General features: G+C 39.2%; 1 protein-coding gene and 1 non-coding gene across 5 annotated transcripts in view; one reads left to right on the top strand and one right to left on the bottom strand.

Annotated features, from left to right (window-relative positions):
* CENPP (centromere protein P) overlaps positions 1-22320 on the top strand; it is a 222945-nt gene that overhangs the window by 41486 nt on the left and 159139 nt on the right. For all 4 annotated transcript variants that reach the window (XM_077911155.1, XM_077911128.1, XM_077911137.1 and 1 more), the window contains one exon: positions 19578-19674. In XM_077911155.1, the coding sequence (XP_077767281.1) occupies positions 19578-19674 (97 nt within the window). The remainder of the gene's footprint in view (positions 1-19577; positions 19675-22320) is intronic.
* LOC144289669 (U6 spliceosomal RNA) lies at positions 12597-12703 on the bottom strand. Its single transcript, XR_013357534.1, has one exon. It is a non-coding gene; the product is annotated as a U6 spliceosomal RNA (small nuclear RNA).

Below are 22320 nucleotides of genomic sequence, written 5' to 3'. Positions count from 1 at the left end.
TAATTCTTGTGTGATCGCTCTTTGTTGTGATGGTTGCAAAATGGTGATATTTCAACTCTAGCTCTTCCTCCACTTATCTCAATAGATACTAAGCCTTGTGCTTAAGAAATAGATCTCCTTTCTCCCCTACATGTGTGTTTGTGTACATGCCTGTTTATTATAGTATGGTTTCATTATTTTTTAGAATATTTATAAATCCTTACTCTTCTTTATTAATTTTGGTGTTTAAATTATCTTAGACTTGACCAGTAGGAACGTCTTCAAACTGGCTCCTGAATCCATGTGATACTCCCTCATCATAGTTTTCTTTTTTTTTTTTTTTTAAGATTTTATTTATTTATTCATGAGTGACAGAGAGAAAGGCAGAGGGAGGAGTAGGCTCCATGCAGGGAGCCCGACACGGTACTCGATCCCAGGTCTCCAGGATCACACCCCGGGCTGCAGGCGGCGCTAAACCACTGCGCCCCTGGGGCTGCCCTAGTTTTCTTTTTTTTTTTTTAAAGATTTTATTTGTTTATTCACGAGAGACACAGAGAAAAGGCAGAGACACAGGCAGAGGGAGAAGCGGGCTCCCCACTGAGCAGGGAGCCAACACTGTGGAATCATGTCCTGAGCCAAAGGCAGACACTCAACCACTGAGCCATGCAGGTGTCCCTTACCTCATCATAGTTTTGAGCACTTCCTTCTATTCTGGCAGAAAAAGATTTTCCAGGTTCAAAATATACCTCTCCTGCTCTAGTTTACAAATGTAAATATAAATAAATACATGTATATCAAATGCATATTATATGCTTTGTAGTGTATTAGCATCTAAGCATATAATGCTGAAAAAGATACATAGTTTTCTGACTTCTTGAAGCTGACAATCTAAACTAATGAATGAGCAGAATTAATACCGGCTAGTAAATGTTGGTATAAGTGCCCTGGGAACGAAAGTGCATACCTGCTAAGTGGCAGAATTGCTGTATTGCTTGATATGTATCAGTGAACAGAACAAAACATTTCTGTCCACATAAACTTATTTTCTACTAGGAGAAACAGTAAACAAAACTAATATGTAAAGTAGGTAATACTTAGAGAAAAGTAGTATGGGGAAACATAATGTAGGATAGGAGATAGGGAATGTGTAAGGTAAGGGAAAGGTATCTAATTTAGAAAGTAATTATTATTTACGAGATTTTTGCCCCATTCCCAAAGTTAAGAATAAAAATACTTCTGAGAGGGGCACCTGGGTGGCTTAGTGGTTGAGCATCTGCCTTTGGCTCAGTTCATGATCCTGGAGTCTTGGAATCGAGTCCCACATCAGGCCCCCCCGCTCAGTGAGGAGCTTCCTTCTCTTTCTGCTTATGTCTCTGACTCTCTCTTTGTGTCTCTCATGAATAAATAAATCTTAAAAAAAATACTTTTGAGGGGATCCCTGGGTGGCGCAGCGGTTTAGCGCCTGCCTTTGGCCCAGGGCGCGATCCTGGAGACCCGGGATCGAACCCCACGTCGGGCTCCCGGTGCGTGGAGCCTGCTTCACCCTCTGCCTGTGTCTCTGCCTCTCTCTCTCTCACTGTGTGTCTATCATAAATAAATAAAAAAAAATTTAAAAAAAATACTTTTGAGAAATAGTGGAACTTACTGGAATTGGAACAATAGAGCTATTAGAACATTTGTGATTTAGGTTTCCTTTATAACACGGAGTGATTGCCAGTATTTGGGGAATGCCTCTCAGCAAAACTGAATCTACAAAACACTGTCCCTTGGGGCCACCCACTCTACATGGAATTACTTCAATTTACAGATTGCTTATTGTCTGGTATTACTTGTGGTACAGATTCCTAAACTCCTTCGCTAAGTACACATGCCTACCACTATTTACAATATACTCAACTGATCTAGTTACAAAGATTCCTCAAGAATGAATTCTGTGTGTCAGATGCTGGATTTTTTGGGATTTTGTTTTGTTTTGTTTTTTTGGAAAAGCACTCCCTTCAGGGAAAAGAAGACAACACAGAAAATCATACAAAGCCATAACTGGAAGCAATTTGGAAAGAAACTACTCAGATTAATCATTGTACAGGTACCATGAATGAACAGTACACACATGCTCATTTCTCATGAATCACATTTCAGTTTGTGCTGACTGTGCTGACTTACACAGGAGCCTTTGTGGAGATGTCATCCTAAGCTCACTAAGACTAGCTTCAAAGTGGCTTTAGAGCATCATTTGTTCAGTGATCATGAGCTGCCTCACAATGGTCACCATCACAGAAAAAGCACTATAGTATAACTCTAGCTGCATGAAGACCAATTTGGTGAGGTCTCCCTGAAGAGCAGCCCCAGTGAGTTTATCACTTGCTAAGGGACCATTTGCCTGAATGACCAAGATTGGAGAAAATAAACCTCACTACTGCTATTTATATATTCTGGGGTAGTCCTTTTGCTCTGTACAGGAGCCAGCATCTTACATTTGATATACATCTGTGCTTTGTGTACTGCATGGCTAATATGGAAAGGTTAAAATAAATGCATGGGAGCCTATTTTAATAGGTTTTATTAGTTGAGTATGGTAAGGCCAACAGATGTGAAGATAGTTGCCATCGAAAAGATAGTTTGTTACAGTTCCCAACAAGAGGAAGAGCACACCATCTCACCTTGGGCCCCAGGGAGAAGCACTGGCATTGGTTTGGAGGCAGAGGGAGATGGGGATTATGGTAGTGGTTTTTGAGGGAAGGAATAGGTGAGGCAAGGTGAATAGGCTTACACTTAACTAGTTTAAATAATTTCAGGAGGCTCTGGGGCATAGGGGTTGTCTCTGGTTGTCTCGTACCTGATACTGGGTAATTAGAGCAGGTAGATGGCCACCAGAATTTGGGAGCTTGATAAAGGTGGTGTTGGGGTGTGGACTGGTTGCATCGTGTTTGAAAAGCATACTTGAGGTGCCTCTGTGGCTTGGTTGAATGGCTGTCTCTTGGTTTTGACTCAGGTTTTGATCTCTTGGTAGTAAGTTCAAGACCCATGTTGGGCTCCACACTGGGCACTGGGCGTGGAGCCTACCTTAGAAAAGAAAAGCATGCTCACACCTTGTAACCTTGACAGGGATGGTTCCTGCAGGGTCCTTAAGGCTTCATATGTTAAAGTATCAGAATACAGAAACCACATGGTCAATACAGAGCCCTTTTTGAGTCTTTTTAAAATTCAAGGCATGGATTATCAGTGAAACTAATAGAGTAAGTAAGTACATTTGAAGATTCTCTCCTCCATGAAAGCAACAAGAAAACTGGCCAGAGGTGTCAGAATCAGATTGTTCAGAACATTAGAAAGGAACTGAAGTCTAGCAGTAATCCAGGGAGCATTTATTTAGGAAAAATAGCAGAACCTTGGTAAGTGGTTTCTTCAATGCCCTGTTTCCAATAGTCCCTTACCAGCTCTGTGGTAGCCTGTAATCATGGTGCAACCATCAAGCCTGTGAGCCACCAGAGGGAGCAGGAGCAGAATAGTTGAGATTACTTCAAAGACTCCTTCCCTTTTATAATATTAAGATATGTTCCCTCTCTCCCTACTCTGTGGAGAGGTTTAATCAAGAAAGGATGATGTACTTTGTCAAACACTTTCTCTGTATCTATTGAGAGGATAATATGGTTCTTATCCTTTCTATATTGATGTGTTATATCCTGTTGATTTGTGGATGTTGAACCACTCTTGTAGCCCTGGAATAAATCCCATTTGGTCATGGTGAATAATGCTTTTAATGTACTATAGGTTCCTATTAGCTAGTACCTTGGTAAGAATTTTCGCATCCATATTCAGCAGGGATATTGGTCTGTAATTCTCGTTTTTGGTGGGATCTTTGTCTGGTTTGGGGATCAAGGTAATGTTAGCCTCATAGAGTTTGTAAGTTTTCCTTCCATTTCTATATTTGAAACAGCTTCAGAAGAATAAGTATTAGTTCTTTAAATGTTTGGTAGAATTCTCCGGGGAAGGAAACACTTGACAAAACAAAAAGACAACTGACAGAATGGAAGAAGTTATTTCCAAATGACATATCAGATAGAGGGTTAGTATCCAAAATCTATAAAGAGCTTACCAAACTCAATACCCAAAGAACAAATAATCCAATCAAGAAATGGGCAGAAGACATGAACAGACATTTGTCCAAAGAAGACCTACAAATGGCCAACAGACGCATGAAAAAATGTTCCACGTCACTTGTCATCAGGGAAATACAAATTAAAACCACTGTGAGATACCACCTGACAGTAGTTGGAATGGCTAAAATTAACCAATCAGGAAACACAGGTGTTGGCAAGGATGTCGAGAAAGGGGAACCTGGGTACACTGTTGATGGGCATACAAACTGGTGCAGCCACTCTGGAAAATAGTGTGGAGGGTCCTCAAAATGTTGAAAATAAAGCTACCCTAACCCAGCAATTGCACTACTGGATATTTACCCCAAAGATACAAATGTAATGATCCAAAGGGGTACCTGTACCCCATAGTTAATAGCAGCTATGTCCACAAAAGCCAAACTATGGAAAGAATCCAGATGCCCTTCGACAGATGAATGGGTAAAGAAGATGTGATACACACACACACACACACACACACACACACACACAATGGAATACTGCTCAGCCATCAAAATAATGAAATCTTGCCATTTGCAACCAGTGGATGGAACTAGAGGATATTATGCTGAGCAAAATAAGTCAATCAGAAAAGACAGTTACTGTATGATCTCATTCGTGTGGAATCTAAGAAAGAAACAAAACAGAGGATCATAGGGGAAGAGAGGAGAAAATAAGACAATCAGAGAAGGAGACAAACCATAAGAGATTCTTTTTTTTTTAATATTTTATTTATTTATGACAGATACAGAGAGAGACAGAGGCAGAGACACAGGCAGAGGGAGAAGCAGGCTCCATGCACCGGGAGCCCGATGTGGGATTCGATCCCGGGTCTCCAGGATCACGCCCTGGGCCAAAGGCAGGCGCCAAACCGCTGCGCCACCCAGGGATCCCAAGAGATTCTTAATCATAGGAAACAAAGTGAGGGTCACTGGAGGGGAGTGTGGTGGGGGGATGGGTAAACAGGTGATGGGCATGAAGGAGGGTACGTGATGGGATGAGCACTAGGTCTTATATAAGACTGATGAATCGCTGAACTCTGCCTCTGAAACTAATACTACATTATATGTTAAGTAATTAAATTTGAATAAAATCAAAACAAAAACTAAGACTCCTTCCCAGTGAACTATTATTTGACCTGTTTTACTTAGTTCTCTGAAAGAGCTCACTTGCCATACTCTATTTACTGGACCTGATGTAGAGCTCATCCAGTGCAAAAGACTTTTCTTTGGGAGCATTTGTTGAAGATATATATAAATATTTTACTTTAGAATTATTTATTTTAGATTTTATAACATTAATTTAAATTCCCATAAATATTATTAATATTCTACAAGTAAAGTATTAACATCCACTAAGTTTTATCTCTCCATCCAATTAAGTTTTATCTCTTCATTCTTTCTTTAAAAAATCATTGAAGTCTACTTGGAGATAAGGCATAGTGTGGACACAGGCCAGTCATCATAACCTAATCATATCGTGTCAGATATAGAAATAACAAACTTTTTGTTGGGTACGCTGAAAAAAATTTTTTTCTACTAGTTCTGTTTGTGCATTCAGTGGGAAAACCGAAATTTGCCTTGGAGCTGAATCTACTTTGTCTTTTTTTTTTTTTTTTTGGTGTTCAATTTACCAACATACAGAATAACCCCCAGTGCCCGTCACCCAATCACTCCCACCCCCCGCCCTCCTCCCCTTCTACCACCCCTAGTTCGTTTCCCAGAGTTAGCAGTCTTTACGTTCTGTCTCCCTTTCTGATATTTCCCACACATTTCTTCTCCCTTCCCTTATATTCCCTTTCACTATTATTTATATTCCCCACATGAATGAGAACATATGTTTGTCCTTCTCCGACTGACTTACTTCACTCAGCATAATACCCTCCAGTTCCATCCATGTTGAAGCAAATGGTGGGTATTTGTCATTTCTAATAGCTGAGTAATATTCCATTGTATACATAAGCCACATCTTCTTTATCCACTCATCTTTCGATGGACACCGAGGCTCCTTCCACAGTTTGGCTATCGTGGCCATTGCTGCTATAAACATCGGGGTGCAGGTGTTCCGGCGTTTCATTGCATCTGTATCTTTGGGGTAAATCCCCAACAGTGCAATTGCTGGGTCGTAGGGCAGGTCTATTTTTAACTGTTTGAGGAACCTCCACACAGTTTTCCAGAGTGGCCGCACCAGTTCACATTCCCACCAACAGTGTAAGAGGGTTCCCTTTTCTCCGCATCCTCTCCAACATTTGTTGTTTCCTGCCTTGTTAATTTGCCCCATTCTCACTGGTGTGAGGTGGTATCTCATTGTGGTTTTGATTTGTATTTCCCTGATGGCAAGTGATGCAGAGCATTTTCTCATATGCATGTTGGCCATGTCTATGTCTTCCTCTGTGAGATTTCTGTTCATGTCTTTTGCCCATTTCATGATTGGATTGTTTGTTTCTTTGGTGTTGAGTTCAATAAGTTCTTTATAGATCTTGGAAACTAGCCCTTTATCTGATATGTCATTTGCAAATATCTTCTCCCATGCTGTAGGTTGTCTTTGAGTTTTGTTGACTGTATCCTTTGCTGTGCAAAAGCTTCTTATCTTGATGAAGTCCCAATAGTTCATTTTTGCTTTTGTTTCTTTTGCCTTCGTGGATGTATCTTGCAAGAAGTTACTGTGGCCGAGTTCAAAAAGGGTGTTGCCTGTGTTCTTCTCTAGGATTTTGATGGAATCTTGTCTCACATTTAGATCTTTCATCCATTTTGAGTTTATCTTTGTGTATGGTGAAAGAGAGTGGTCTAGTTTCATTCTTCTGCATGTGGCTGTCCAATTTTCCCAGCACCATTTATTGAAGAGACTGTCTTTCTTCCAATGGATAGTCTTTCCTCCTTTTTTTTTTTTTTTTTTTTTTTTAGTCTTTCCTCCTTTATCGAATATTAGTTGACCATAAAGTTCAGGGTCCACTTCTGGGTTCTCTATTCTGTTCCATTGATCTATGTGTCTGTTTTTGTGCCAGTACCACACTGTCTTGATGACCACAGCTTTGTAGTACAACCTGAAATCTGGCATTGTGATGCCCCCAGATATGGTTTTCTTTTTTAAAATTCCCCTGGCTATTCGGGTATTCGGGGTCTTTTCTGATTCCACACTGTTGAAGATATTTTGAAGCAGTTTTATTTATTTTTTATTTTTTAAAGGTTTATTTATTTATTTATGATGGGGGGGGGGCAGAGACACAGGAGGAGGGAGAAGCAGGCTCCATGCCAGGAGCCCGACGTGGGACTTGATCCCGGGACTCCAGGATCGCGCGCGCCCTGGGCCAAAGGCAGGCGCTAAACCGTTGAAGCAGTTTTAAACTTTATGGCTGCCTGAGGTGGAGCATTAACAGTTGGGGGAATTAATAGGTTAAGTAAAAATCTTAAAAGGAAAAGCTAGAGAATGGGATCACCATAAGGACTTTGAAACTTCTGATATATTTCTGAGAATCTGGAACATCAGTGTGTGTATGTCGAGGGTCGTCTTCATGTGCAGGAGACACTTGAGATGGCATTGACTACTTTTTTCACTCCTGGTTGATTGTGAGGTTCTGTGGAAGTAGCAAGTGAAGGCAAAAGGAGCTTTGTCATTCACCTTGCTGAGTGCTGAAGATGTGCCCCACGGCATACAGAGAGTCCCTTGGCAGAGACTGAGAGACACATAGGTTCTAGGAGATAGAATAAATCTTTGTCACATAGTAGCTGAGCAGAGACTTGAGTAGCCACACAGCAGAGTATAGACTGTAAAGATTTGTTCAGAAAAGTTACTGTACAAACAAAAAGAACAAAAAAACACAACAAGCCCTGGAGAGAAGGGGAATCTGATTTAAAGAATTATTACTATATTTAAAATGTTCAGTTTTCAACAAAAATTAGAAGACCTGCAAAACAAAAACCAAAACAAGAAAGTATGGCCTGGTGAAAAAAAGCAATTAATCAATAGAAACTGTCCCTGAGGAAATCCAGATGTAGGACTTCATCTTTTTAATATTTTTTAAAGGGGGGAGTGGGGGAGGAACAAGTGGAGGTTGGAGGTATATAGGAGGAACAAAGAGAGAAAGAATTTTTTTTTTAAAGATTTGAGAGTTAGGGGTGAAGGGGTAGAGGGAAAGAGAGAAAGAGAATTCCAAGCAGATTCTCCACCAATCACAGGGCTGAATTTGGGGTACAATCTTGTGACCCTGAGATCATGACCTAAGTTGAAATCAAGAGTTGGTTGCTCAATCCACTGAGCCACCCAGGTGCCGTTGGATTTGCCAGACTTTAAATTAGGTATTTTAAAAATGTTCAAGGAGCTAAAGGAAACTATGTGAATGATAATATTTTTTAGCTCCAGGTCTTTTTCCCTGTTCCTTATGAGACTGATGACATGAAGGTTAAACCTTTCATTATTATTTCACAACTTCTAGAAGAACTCTTTTTTCCCCAAAATCTGTTTTCTTTGTTGATACTGGATAATTTCTGTTGATATATCTTTCGGTTCACAGAATCTTTCCCCTACCACCTCCATTCTGCTATTGAACTCATTTGGTGAGATTTGTATTTAAATTATTGTATTTTTGGGATGCCTAGGTGGCTCGGTTGGTTAAGCGTCTGCCTTGGGCTCAGGTCATGATATCTAGGTTCTGGGATGGAATCCTGTGTCAGGCTTCCTGCTCATCAGGGGGTTTGCTTTTCCCTCTCACTCTGTCCCCCACTCATGCTCTCTCTCTCTCAAATAAATAAAAACGAAATAAAAATAAAAAGTTATTGTATTTTTCAGTTCTAAATTATTCATTTGACTTTTTAAAAAAAATTATTTCTGTAAAAATGTTATTTTTACATTTTTTCAACAATATTCATGATAGCTTGTTGTAGCATTTTAATGATTTTTACAATGGATTTTAAGAGTATTCATTCTGGGAACCAGACACCTATCAGATACAGGTTTTCCAAATGCCACCATGTAATTTGTCTTTTTACTACTACTTTTTACTATTTTGATAAATATCTTTTGCACAAAAGTTTTAAGTTTTATAAAGTCTACATTATTTTTTATTTTGATGTTCATCATTTTACTGTTATATTTAAGAAACCATAGCCAAATTCAAGGTTAAATATTTGCTTCTCTGCATTCTTTTTATTTTTAAAAAAGATTTTATTTATTCATGAGAGAGAGAGAGAGGCAGAGATACAGGCAGAGGGAGAAGCAGGCTCCATGCAGGGAGCCCGATGTGGTACTCGATCCTGGGACTCTAGGATCATACCCTGGGCTGAAGGCAGGCGCTAAACCGCTGAGCCACCCAGGGATCCCTCTTTTTAGAGTTTTATACTTTAGTTCTGTATTTAGTCCTTTGATCCATTTTGAGTTAAATTTTGCATATGGTGTAAAAGTAAAGGTGCCACTTTAATTCTTTTGCAGTTAAACATCCTCTCATCCCTGCGTGTTTTTGAAGGGAATATTCTTACGCCATTGAATGGTTTTGGCACCCTTGTCAAACAAATTGAACATAGATCGTTATTTTATTTCTGGACTTAATTTTATTCCAGTTATCTATATGTTTATGTTTTTACTGATTCCATACTTTTTTTTTTTTTTAAGATTTTACTTATTTATTCATAGAGACAGAGAGAGAGAGGGAGGGAGGCAGAGACACAGGCAGAGGGAGAAGCAGGCACCAGGCCGGGAGCCTGACGAGGGACTTGATCCCAGGTCTCCAGGATCACTCCCTGGGCTGCAGGTGGCGCTAAACCGCTTGCCACCGGGGCTGCCCTCCATACTGTCTTGACAACTGTTGATTTGTAGTATGTTTTGATGTAGGGAAGTAGGAGTCCTCCTTCCCTATTTTCTCCTCCTTTTTTGAGATTGTTTTGAATTCCTATGAATTTTAAGGTTGGATTTCTATTTGTGCAAAAAGAGGCCATGGGGATTTTGATAGGGATTGCATTGAATCTGTAGACAACTTTGAAATATATTTACATCTAATAGTGTTAAGTCTCCTGACGATGAACACAGATTGTTTTTTTTTACAAAAATATTGATTGATTGAGAGAGAGAGAGAGAGAGAGAGAGTGTGTGTGTGTGTGTGTGTGTGTGTGTGAGACCACAAGCAGGGGGAGGGGCAATCTCCAGCAGACTCTAGGCTTACTTAAATATCTTTCAGTAATGTTTTGAAGTTTGCAGTATACAAGTTTTGATGACCTTGGATGGATTTATTCCTATGTGTTTCATTCTTTTGGATGGCATTATAAATTGAGTTTTTTTTTTTTTTGAGTTGTTTTATTTTCATATCGTTCATCACTTGTATAGAAATGTAAGTGATGGGCAGCCCAGGTGGCTCAGTGGTTTAGTGCCACTTTCAGCCCAGGGCCTGATCCTGGAGACCCCAGATCAAGTCCTGCATTGGGCTTCCTCATGGAGCCTGCTTCTCCCTCTGCCTGTGTCTCTGCCTCTCTCTCTCTGTCTGTCTCATGAATAAATAAAATCTTTAAAAAAAAAAAATATATATATATATAAGTGATTACATTTGTCTGTATTTAAGGGTGTCAATTCATAATTTTCTTCCTTTGTGATGTTTGTCTGGCTTTTGTATTGGAACAGTGCTGGCCTCGTGTTCTTTTTCTCTTTTTACTTTTCTTTCAGAGTCTGAGAATGATTAATGTTATTTCTTCCATAAGTGTTTAGGAGAGTTCACCAGTGAAAACATCTGGTCCTGGACATTTCTTTTCTGGGAAACTTCAGTGATTGATTCTGTCTCTTTACTTGTTACAAGTGTATTCAGATTTTCTATTTCTTCTTGAGTCAGTTTTGGTAGTTTGTATATTGTTAAGAGTTTGCAGATTTCATTCAGGGTATCTAATTTAGTTGCCATACATTGTTTATAGCATTCTCCTGTAATCCTTTTTATTTCTGTAAGATCATTAATAATATTGCCCAGATTCATTTCTGATTTTGGTAATTTGAATTGTCTTTTTTTCTTAGTCCACCTAATTAGTTAGGTGTTTTAAAAATTTTTTTTTCCAAAAAACAAATACAAATTTTGGTTTTGTTTATTTTTCTGTTCTCTATTGCATTATATCTGTTTTAGTCTTTACTATTTCTTTCCTTCTACCAGCAGTTTTCAGTTTGCTTTTCTGTTTTTCTAGAGTATAAAGTAAGGCTATTGATAGGACTTTCCTTCTTTTTTTTTAATATTGGTGTTTATAGTTATAAATTTTTCTCTTTCCACTGCTTTTGCTCTATATAAGTTTTCTTTTTTTTTTATTTTATTTTTTATTTATTTATGATAGTCACACAGAGAGAGAGAGAGAGAGAGAGTCAGAGACACAGGCAGAGGGAGAAGCAGGCTCCATGCACCAGGAGCCCGACGTGGGATTCGATCCCGGGTCTCCAGGATCGCGCCCTGGGCCAAAGGCAGGCGCTAAACCGCTGCGCCACCCAGGGATCCCCTCTATATAAGTTTTCTATCTTGTGTTTTCATTTGTGTCAGATTATTTTCTAATTTTCTTTGTTATTCTTTGATCCATTGGTTGTTGAAGAGTATGTCTAATTTCCACATATTGGTGAATTTTTCATTTTTCCTTATCAACTCCCTAGTTTTATGCCATTGTAGTTGGAAAAGATATTTTGTATGATTTTATCTTCTAAAAGTATATCAAGACTTGTTTTGTGATCAAACAAAACATATGGTCTGTCCTGAGAATGTTTCATGTGCACTTGAGAACAATATGTATTATGCTGTTGTTGGGTGGCATGGTTCTTATGTCTGTTGAATCTAATGGTTTATACTGTTGCTCAGATCCTATATTTTCTTAGTGATCTTCTGTCTAGTTGTATCTGTTGATAAAAGTAGGGCATTGAAATGTCCAGTTGTCACGGAACTGCTTATTTCTCCCTTTAATTCTGTCGGGTGATCCTTTATATATTTCGGGATCCTTTGTTAGAGCAAAGGATCTTATATATTTATAAGATATGTTTGTATCCTCTTGATGAATTGACCCCTGTATCAGTATATAATGTAAATCTTTGCCTCTTGTAACAATTTTTTATTTAAATTCTGTTTTGTCAGATTATAGTATAGTCACCCCAGCTCTCTTTTGGTTATTATTTGCATGGAGTATCTTTTTTAAGCCTTTTACCTTTTTTTTTTTTTTTTAAAGATTTTATTTATTTATTCATGATAGTCACACACAGAGAGAGAGAGAGGCAGAGACACAGGCAGAGGGAGAAGCAGGCTCCACGCAGGGAGCCCGACGTGGGATTCCGATCCCAGGTCTCCAGGATCACGCCCTGGGCCAAAGGCAGGCGCCAAACCGCTGCGCTACCCAGGGATCCCGCCTTTTACTTTTTTAATCTTTAGTGTATGTATATGTCTCCAAAATGAGTTTCTTATGGACAGCATACAGATGGATCATGTTTTTATTTTTTTATTTTGTTTTTTCGATCATATTTTTATTTTTATTTTTATTTTTTAATTTTTTTAAAAATATGGAATGCTTCACGAATTTGCGTGTCATCCTTGCGCAGGGGCCATGCTAATCTTCTCTGTATCGTTCCAATTTTAGTATATGTGCTGCCAAAGCGAGCACTCGATCATATTTTTAAAAATTCATTCTGCCAATTGGACTTTTAGTTGGAGAGTTTAATCCACTTATGTTTAAAAATAATTAATGATGAAGAAGTATATGCTTCTGACATTTTGCTGTTTGTTGTCTATGTGCCATGACATTTTTATTCCTCTATTGCTAACTTCTTCTATGTTGAATTGATTTTCATAGTCCCCCCCCCGCCCCGTTTTTAAGATTTTATTTATTTATTCATGAGAGGCAGAGACACAGGCAGAGGGAGAAGCAGGCTCTCTGCGTGGAGCTTGATATGGGACTTGATCCCAGGACCCCAGGATCATGCCCTGAGCAGAAGGCAGACGCTCAACCACGGAGCCACCCTGGGGTCCCCAGAGTGCCCCATTTTGATTCCTCTTTCCTTTCTTATTTGTGTAGTTTTTAGTTACTGTCTGGTTCCCTTAAGAATTACAATTAACATCTTAGACTTGTAACAACCTAGTGTGAATGAATATCAACTTATTTTCAGAGGTATGCAAAAACTGTTTCCTTCTCTTTCCTTCTCTTGTATATTGTTAGGATGATGGATTACACTTTTATACATAGCATTCTTATTAACATAAATTTCACATTATTGCTCTATGCATTTTTTTATTTTTATTTTTTTAAGATTTTATTTATTCATGAGAGAGAGAGAGAGAGAGAGAGAGAGAGAGGCAGAGACACAGGCAGAGGGAGAAGCAGGCTCCATGCAGGGAGCCTGACCTAGGACTTGATCCCGGGTCTCCAGGATAGCTCCCTGGGCTGAAGGTGGCGCTAAACTGCTGAGCCACCCAGGCTGCCCGTAACTCAAAGTCTTAGGGAGAAATAAAGAACACTGGTTAAACAGGTAAATTACAAATATAATATTAATGTACTTTTGATTTATAACCCCACTTTTTTCCTATATGATTTAAAAACAAATGCATAGGGACAGCCCGGGTAGCTCAGCAGTTTAGCGCTGCCTTCAGCCCGGGGCCTGATCCTGGAGCCCTGGGATTGAGTCCTATGTCGGGCTCCCTGCATGGAGCCTGCTTCTCCCTCTGCCTGTGTTCTCTGCCTTTCTGTCTCTGTGTCTCTCATGAATAAATAAAATCTTTAAAAAAAAACAAAACAAAAAAAAACGACTTTGAGTTACTATGCAGTATTCTCTCATTGTAGCCTGAAGGATTTCTTTAGCATTTCTTGTAGGTCAGGTATATTAATCATGAAGTCCCTCAGCTTTTTGATACCAGAGAATGTCTTGATTTATCCTTCATTCCTAAATGGTAGTTTTGCCAGACATAGAAATTTTGGTTAACTCTTTTTCTTTTAGCACTTTGTCATCCCAATGTCTCTGTCCTTCATGGTTGTTGATGATAAATCAGCAATTAATTTTACTCATGATTCCTTATCTGATGAGTTACATCTTGTCATTCTGAGGATTCTCTGCTGAAATATGTCCAACCCTTTAGTGAATTTTTCATATCATTTTTGGCTCTAAGATTTTTGTTTCCTTTTTCTAATGTCTCTTAATTAATATTCCTTGTCATACATATTATTCTTTTGGTTTCCTTGAGTTCTGTGAACATATTGAGGACATGTTGATTTAAAGTCTGTGTAGTGGGATGCCTGGGTGGCTCAGCAGTTTAGTGCCTGCCTTCGGCCCAGGGAGTGATCCTGGAGTCTCTGGATCGAGTCCCACATCTGGCTCCCTGCATGGAGCCTGCTTCTCCCTCTGCCTCTCTCTCTGTGTGTCTCTCATGAGTAAATAAAATCTTTAATAATAATAATAAAGTCTGTGTAGTAGTTCCATTTGTTCGTGTTTCCTTGAGGACAGTTTCTTTTAACTTTTTTTTCTTCTTGTAGCTGTGTCATTTTATTGCAAGCTTAAATTTTTTGTGGTTGTTGAATGTGGACATTTTTTTTTTTTAATTTTTTATTTATCTATGATAGTAGTCACACAGAGAGAGAGAGAGAAAGAGGCAGAGACACAGGCAGAGGGAGAAGCAGGCTCCATGCACCGGGAGCCCGATGTGGGATTCGATCCTGGGTCTCCAGGACCGCGCCCTGGGCCAAAGGCAGGCGCCAAACCGCTGCGCCACCCAGGGATCCCGAATGTGGACATTTTGAATATTCACACACACACACGAAAAAACCAAAAGCAAAAATATTTTCTCTCTGGTCTCTGCATTCTGGCTGTGTGTTGGGACATTGCTTTTGCACTTAGTGAGGCCTTTCCACACTCTGCCTTTGCCTTGATTCCCTGTTTGTCTTGAGCTTAAAGACGGCCAGACATGAAAGTGTGTGATTGTCTCAGGTCTTTCCTGATTATACTTCCTGCCCTGTATATTCGTGTGGTTTTCCAGTTCCTCCTTATTCCTTATTTTCTAAAGATTCTCACTCTACACCATTTCCTCCCTTGGCTTTCAACGTGTCTGTTGTTTCTCTTATTGTTATTTTGTGCCAGTTGGCACTGGCTTCTTCGTTTGACTCTCAGTATCTTTGAGAAATGTCCTCTGCAAGGTTATGTGTTGAGGAAAGTTATGAGTTATGTGGAGAATTATCAGGCCCCTTCCATTAGTCTTCAGGGACCTTACAGACCAATCCAAACAAACAGAACTCAATTGGGAACACAAAAGAAACACAGTTCTTTGGGAACAAGGTCCAGTGTGCTGTGGCCAAGATGAGGTTCCACAGAGAAAGCAGGATGCTCGGGTTGTAGACATGGTTAGCATAAGCTAGAACACTACAGCCTTTCCTTCTGGTTATGTGTGTGCTGCGTTGCTATAAACATTTTACTATCTTCCCAATTTCCCATAAGTGTGATTCTGACCGGTATGTGGGGATTTTTGGTGTTACTGGGGAAGGACTGTCCTCACAGTCTCTACTTTGCCATTTTAGCAGTTGTCCTTGTCAACACAGTTTTATTCAGACCCATATCCTGGCTCACTCTTATGGTCGATAGTTTAAGGGCTGTTATAGTTTATGGACTGTTGTGGTTTGCCCCTCTCATATATGGCCCTGAGGCCACTCTGAATTCTGGGCAGTATTCTGCTGTGTATTTCAGTTCTTGGTATTTTTGCTTCATTGTTTCTGGTCAGTTTTGTGTGAGGGCCACTCAGTAGTGATCTCAGGACTTCATACACAGATGTAAAGGATCCCTTTCTAAGTTCCTTCTCCCTGATTTTCCCCACTCTGTGCTTGGGATCACTTAGTAGAGGGTGGGAAAGGTTAACAAAGCATCTTGCTGTGTTTGCAGGAGCCATTCTGGTGGAGGGTGGGGACGGCATCTCCTCTTGTCTTGGTTTTGCTTGGTGTCAGGTCGGGCAAGTAGACACATCCTCTTTCCACAGTCTCCCAGCTGCAGCATTCCATCAGGAGGTGACAATTCTGCTTCTTTGCTGGCTTTTGCTTCTTGTCAGCAGTGCCAGTTGGCTGGTTGGGAGGAAGGGGAACCCCTTGGGTGTTAGGGTTCTGTTCTGCATGCCCACACTCCCACCACCACTTCAAAAATTTTATTCCCTAATTTTTGAAAACTTTTGCCATTAAGTAATAAATCATGGAGGAAACTTAAAACATTATGTTCAGTGGATTAAATTGCTTGATTTTGAATGTTGGATTTTTTTTAAAACTAAGGTTTAGTTGGCATATAACACTGTCTTCATTTTAGGTGTAGAGCATAATGATTCAATATATAATATATTGTAAAATCATTACAGTAAGACTGATTAACATCCAACACCACAATTTGTTTTTCTGAAGAGAACTTTTAACGTTTATACTTTGAGCAACTTTTAAATAAATATATAATATGGTAATATTAACTATAGTCACCATGCTGAATGTTACATCCCCATGACTCATTTATTTTTCTAAATGCATGTTTGATCACCTTCACTCATTTTGTCCACTCCCCACTCCTCCCTCTGGCAACCACCAATCTTAGTCTCTGTATCTGTTTGTTTCTTTAAGATCTCACATGTAATTAATATTATGTGATATTTGTCTTTGTGTGATTTTATTTCACTTTAACAGAATGCCTTCAGGGTCCCATTATGTTGTTGCAAATGACAGGATTGCCTTCTTACTTATGGCTGAATAATTTTCCATTGTGTTTATTATATACCAGAATTTCTTTATCTGTCCATTCATTGATAGGCAGTTATGTGGTTTCCATGTCTTGGCTATTGTATATAATGTTGCCAGTGGACTTGGAGGTGCACATACCTTTTTGAGTTAGTGTATTCATTTATCTTAGATACCCAGAAGTGGAATTGCTGGACCATGTGGTACTTCTAATTTTAATTTTTTGAGGAACTTCCACACTTTTTTCCACAGTACAGCAATGTATATTCCTATAAATTGCCCCAGTTTGTGTTATTCCACCAACAGTGCATGAGGATTCTTTTTTCCACATCCTCACCAACACCTGTTGTTTCTTGTCTTTTTGATACTGTTCTGATAGGTACATGGTGATCTCTTGTGGTTTTGATTTCCATTTTTCCAAATGTGATGTTGAGCCTTTTTTCATGTGTCTGCTGGCCATTTGTGTATCTTCTCTGGAAAAATGTCTATTCAGATCCTCTGCCTATTTTGTAATCTGATTGTAGTTTTTTGCTATTGAGTTTTATGAGTTCCTTTTTTCCTTTTTTTTTTTTTTTTGTGGGGGGAGGTGCAAAAAGATGGTTTTATTAAAGCACAGTGATAGGACCCTTGGGCAGAAAGAACTGTACTGGGATTGTGAGGAGCTATTCAAAATTTGAGTTCTTTGTATATTTTGGTTATCTACTCTTTATCAGATACATGTTTTGCCAATATGTTTTCCCTTCAATAGGTTGCCTTTTCATTTTATGGTTGATTTCCTTTGCTGTGCAGAAGTTTTTTAGTTTGATATGATCCTTATTTTGGTTTTGGTTTTGTTGCCTTAGCTTTTGGTGTTAAACCCAAAAATGCATCACCAACAGCAGTGTACCTCCTTTACTCGTTTTATACGACCCCTGTTGGCTAGAGGGAATAATCTTTCCTTGAGATCTCTCCCCTCTCCCCTCTCCTCTCCCCTCTCCCCTCCCCTCTCCCCTCCCCTCTCCCCTCCCCTCTCCCCTCTCCCCTCCCCTCTCCCCTCCCCTCTCCCCTCTCCCCTCCCCTCTCCCCTCCCCTCTCCCCCCTCCCCTCCCCTCTCCCCTCCCCTCCCCTCTCCTCTCCTCTCCTCCTTCTTTTCACTCCAACCTTTGGCAGTTCTGAGTCACAGTCTGCTGTGGCATCCAGATTGGGATATACAGGAGGCAAAAGTAAACCCCAAGGAACTTATCACCCAATCCTCCCTTAATTCCTGAAGTTTCTTACCCATTCCTGTCCTCCTTTGTCCACATTTCAGAGTCTTCCGATATTTGCTTTGTGTGTTAATGGCCATGTTTCTAACTTCTAATTGGAATGTTCAGGTGGAGTGTGCTACTCCATCATGACTAGTATGGGAACTCAACTCCCACAATCATTTATTGAATGAATGGATAAGTGAATACGCTCATTTTGCCTACAAATTGCTTATTTTTAAGCAATTTGTAAAACAATAGGTAGAGTATTAAGAGCATCGAGATAAATTCCATGGGAGCTCGCAGAAAATAGGAATGAAATTATTTCTAGCTATTTTGAAATAGGACATGGTGTGGGGGTGAGGTCATTGTTCAGACAATAATCTCTGACACCAACTGGAATGTCCTGTAATTCAATTCAGTCTTGACACCAACTACTCAGATTTAGTGCAGACCTGCCAGGTTAATGACAAAGTCCTGAACAAGACTGCCCGTTTCAGACGCCATACACAAGCATCAGGGACCATCTGTACTTCCCACAACCCACTCAGATTTGCTAGTTTGTCAGAGGGACTAAGAAAACTCACTGAGAGTATTATAGTAAAGATTATCATTTTATTGTAAAAGCTATACCCAGGAATAGGCAGATGGAAGCAGTCTGTAAGTCAAGATATGGGGCAGGTTGAGTGGGTTGGAGAAGGAAAAACCTAGAGGTTCTAGGCCCTCTCCCTGTGGAATCTAAGCATATCAGCCTCCTGGCACATCAGTATGTTCACCAACCAGAAAGCTCCACTGAGCTTTATTGTGTAGAATTTTTGTTCAGTTTTCATTACAGTGGCATAGTTGATGGGATGATTGGCCTGGTGATGAAACTACTCCAGCCCCCTGTCCTTTCTGGAGGTCTGGTTGGCCCAAATTTCAAATCTGCTAAGCATGTGGTTAGTCTTTGTGGTGGCCAGCCCCCATCCTGAGGCTATCTAGGGGCCACCAGTTGTCACCTCATTAACATAAGAGATACATACTTGTCACTAAGGAATTCCAAGTGTTTTGGAAGCTCTATGCCCGAAACAAGGGATATAGACCAGAAATAGTCTTTATTTATTTTTTTAAGCTTTTATTTATTTATTCATCAGAGACGCAGAGAGACAGAGACACAGGCAGAGGGAGAAGCAGGCCTCCCGCAAGGAGCCCAACATGGGACTTGATCCCAGATCCCGGGATCATGCCCCAACTCAAAGGCAGATGCTCAACTACTGAGCCACCCAGGCGTCCCTAGTCTTTAATTATATACCATGGTCATCAAATAGAATTCAAGGACAATGTGGTATTTGAGTGATATCTTAAAAGATGAATAAATAGGATTTAAACATTTTAAGATGGGGCAAATGGCATTTCAGACTGAGAAATTAGAATTAGCAACCACACAGGGGCACATACTCAAGATTTCAAAATACAGAAATATATCAAGTACTTTTTTTAGCTTTAGGGTATATAAAAAATAAGATTAAAAATGCCAGGATGAGGCATTCATTTAGGATATTTATGAATCCTAGAATCTTCTATTCCTACAGAGCAGAAGAAAGAAGAGATCTATTGATGTTTTTCCGAAGCCTACGCTTTTTTGTGGAGTGGTGTGACTATCGTAAGCGCACATTTCAACACTTGAAGGTGAGTTTGAAGTTTTTACATTTAAATATATTTGAAAAGTGAAGCTAGTTTAAATTTAAACATAGCCAAAAAGTGAAGCTGGTATTAATTTGGGGATTTAACATAACATTCTTTCCTTAAAGTTTTCAAACAATAGAAAATATTTTCATTGGCTTCTGGAATTTGCAGTTATTTGAAATAAATGAGGTCTTAGGAATGCCTTTGTACAAACCAGTGAGTCATTTGTATTATGGGATATCTGGAAAGAAGCAGTTATATTCTTATTTTATACACATTTTGAAAAATTAATCTGTCAAGGGCACTTGAAGTAAAATACAAATGCTGAAAAGAATGTAATCATAGTGGTCTTATCACCTAGCACTATAATCTTTACTTCCGGAGTCATACTCTGTGTATTTTGAGTTTCTAATTATTGTATATTTCAGGTTTAAGTATTGAAACCTGAATCTGGTATAGTAATGACTCTTAAGTCTAATACGGATACATTCAAGGACTTCCTTTTATTCTGTTTTCTGGCATAACTAGAATTATGTTTGGCTGCATTATAATCCATCACGTTCTACTTAGTTGGATGGCAGCAATATTGACAGCAGTGGTCCACACAAAATCCACTTCTGAAAGAGTCGGAATAGTATCTCAAAAGGCTAACTAATAATGCTTCATGACTATTGTTTTTATCACTGGTACTATTTATTTGGATTCTTTTTTATTATCATTATTACTATTACCACTACTACTGTTATTATTTGCATTCTGTTTGGTTGAGCTAGTAAAACCTGTCAGGCACAGAATTTTTCTTAGGATGAAATATGCCTATACCTTGTACTGTGGTCCCTGGAGGAATTCTCTTACTGTTGTTTACTGGCATGTGCTCTTGCATGAGAACAGTGAAATAACTGCTTCACAACAACTGGTAAAATACAGTCATGATTGGGAGTATGCTGGCGGTGGTGGTAATGCACCACCTAACTAGCTGGTTTACTTCTACATTTGAATAGGCTGTGGGAATTGTGAGTGCTAGTCCCATTTATAAAGTTAATTTGCCTCTAGGTGCTTTCAAGGCAGGTGTAAAAGTGTAAAGGATTTAGTACTTCTGTGAGCTGGTCTTTGTTGGTGATACTTCACTAGAATGGAAAGAAAGTCACTCTGTTATGCAGCCATCACCGATATTTATCTCCAGAACTTCTTAGGTCTCAAACTGCAACTGTTCCCACTAAGTACTAACTTGGCATTCCCTCCTCTCCCAGCTCCTGGAAATCACCATTCCATTTTCTGTTTCTGTGAATTTCTAGGTATCTCATTTAAGCAGAATCATAAAATCTAATACGTTTTGTTTGGTTTATTTTTCTCAGTATAATATTCTCAAGGTTTATCCATTTTGTAGCGCAGTGAAGAATTTCCTTACTTTCTAAGGCTGAATGATAATCCTTCCACTGTATGGATATCCCTCATTTTGTTTATTCATTCATCTTTTGATGGACATTTGCTTTATTTCTATCTTTGGATTATTGTGAATAATGCGTCTGTGAACATTAGTGTACGGATACCTGTTCAAGTCCTGCTTTCAGTTCTAGCACATAAATACCTGTAAATGGAATTGTTGGGTCATATATGGTAATTCTGTCCAATTTTCTGAAGCACCTCATATTCTCTTCCACAGTGGTTATATTATTTTACATTCCCAATAACAATGCATAAAGCTTCCAGTTTCTCCACATACTTGCCAATGTTTTGGGTCTTTGTTTTAATTTTTGGGGCTCATAGCCAATCTAATGGATGTAAAGTAGTATTTTCATTGTGATTTTGATTTGCATTTACCTAATGATTAGTGATGGTTGAGCATCTTTTCATGTGCATAGATCTTATTTGTGCCATTGATAGATCTTTGGAGAGATGCCTATTTAAATTCTTGGCCAATTTTTTGGGACATCTGGGTGACTCAGCAGTTGAGCATCTGCCTTTGGTTCGATCCTGGAGTCATGGGATGGGGTCTTATATGAGGGCTCTCCGCAGGGAACCTGTTTTTCCCTCTGCCTATGTCTCTGTCTCTTTCTGTGTCTGTCATGAATAAATAAATCTTAAAAAAAAAATTAAGCCATATTTAAAAAAAATAAATTCTTTGCCCATTTTTAAATTGGTTTTTTTTTCTTGTTGAGTTATAGGAGATTAAAAAATATATTCTAGATACTAATCTTTTATCAAATATATAATTGACAAATATTTTTCCCCATTCTTTGGATTGTCTTTTCATTTGATAGTATCCTTTGATGTGCAAAAATTTTTAATTTTGATGACATCTAGTTTATTGATTTTTGTTGTTATCTGTGATTTTGCTGTCATATCCAAGAAATCATTGTCAAATTCAATGTCATAAAGACATTGAATAGCTTAAGCTTGTAAATTTAAGTTTAGGTGTTTGATCCAATTTGAGTTAAACTTTTTTTTTAAAGATTTTATTTATTTATTGACACACAAAGAGAGGCAGAGACACAGACAGAGGGAGAGGGAGAAGCAGGCTTCATGCAGGGAGCCTGATGTGGGACTTGATCACCAGTCTCCAGGATCACACCCCAGGCTGCAGGCGGCGCCAAACCCGCTGCGCCACCGCCACCGGGGCTGCCCTGAGTTAAACTTTTGTATACATTA

The sequence above is a fragment of the Canis aureus genome, chromosome 1, assembly GCF_053574225.1.
Source record: "Canis aureus isolate CA01 chromosome 1, VMU_Caureus_v.1.0, whole genome shotgun sequence".
Taxonomy (NCBI): Eukaryota; Metazoa; Chordata; class Mammalia; order Carnivora; family Canidae; genus Canis; species Canis aureus.
Note: the sequence above shows the minus strand (reverse complement) of the source record. Positions and strands in the feature narration are given on the sequence as shown.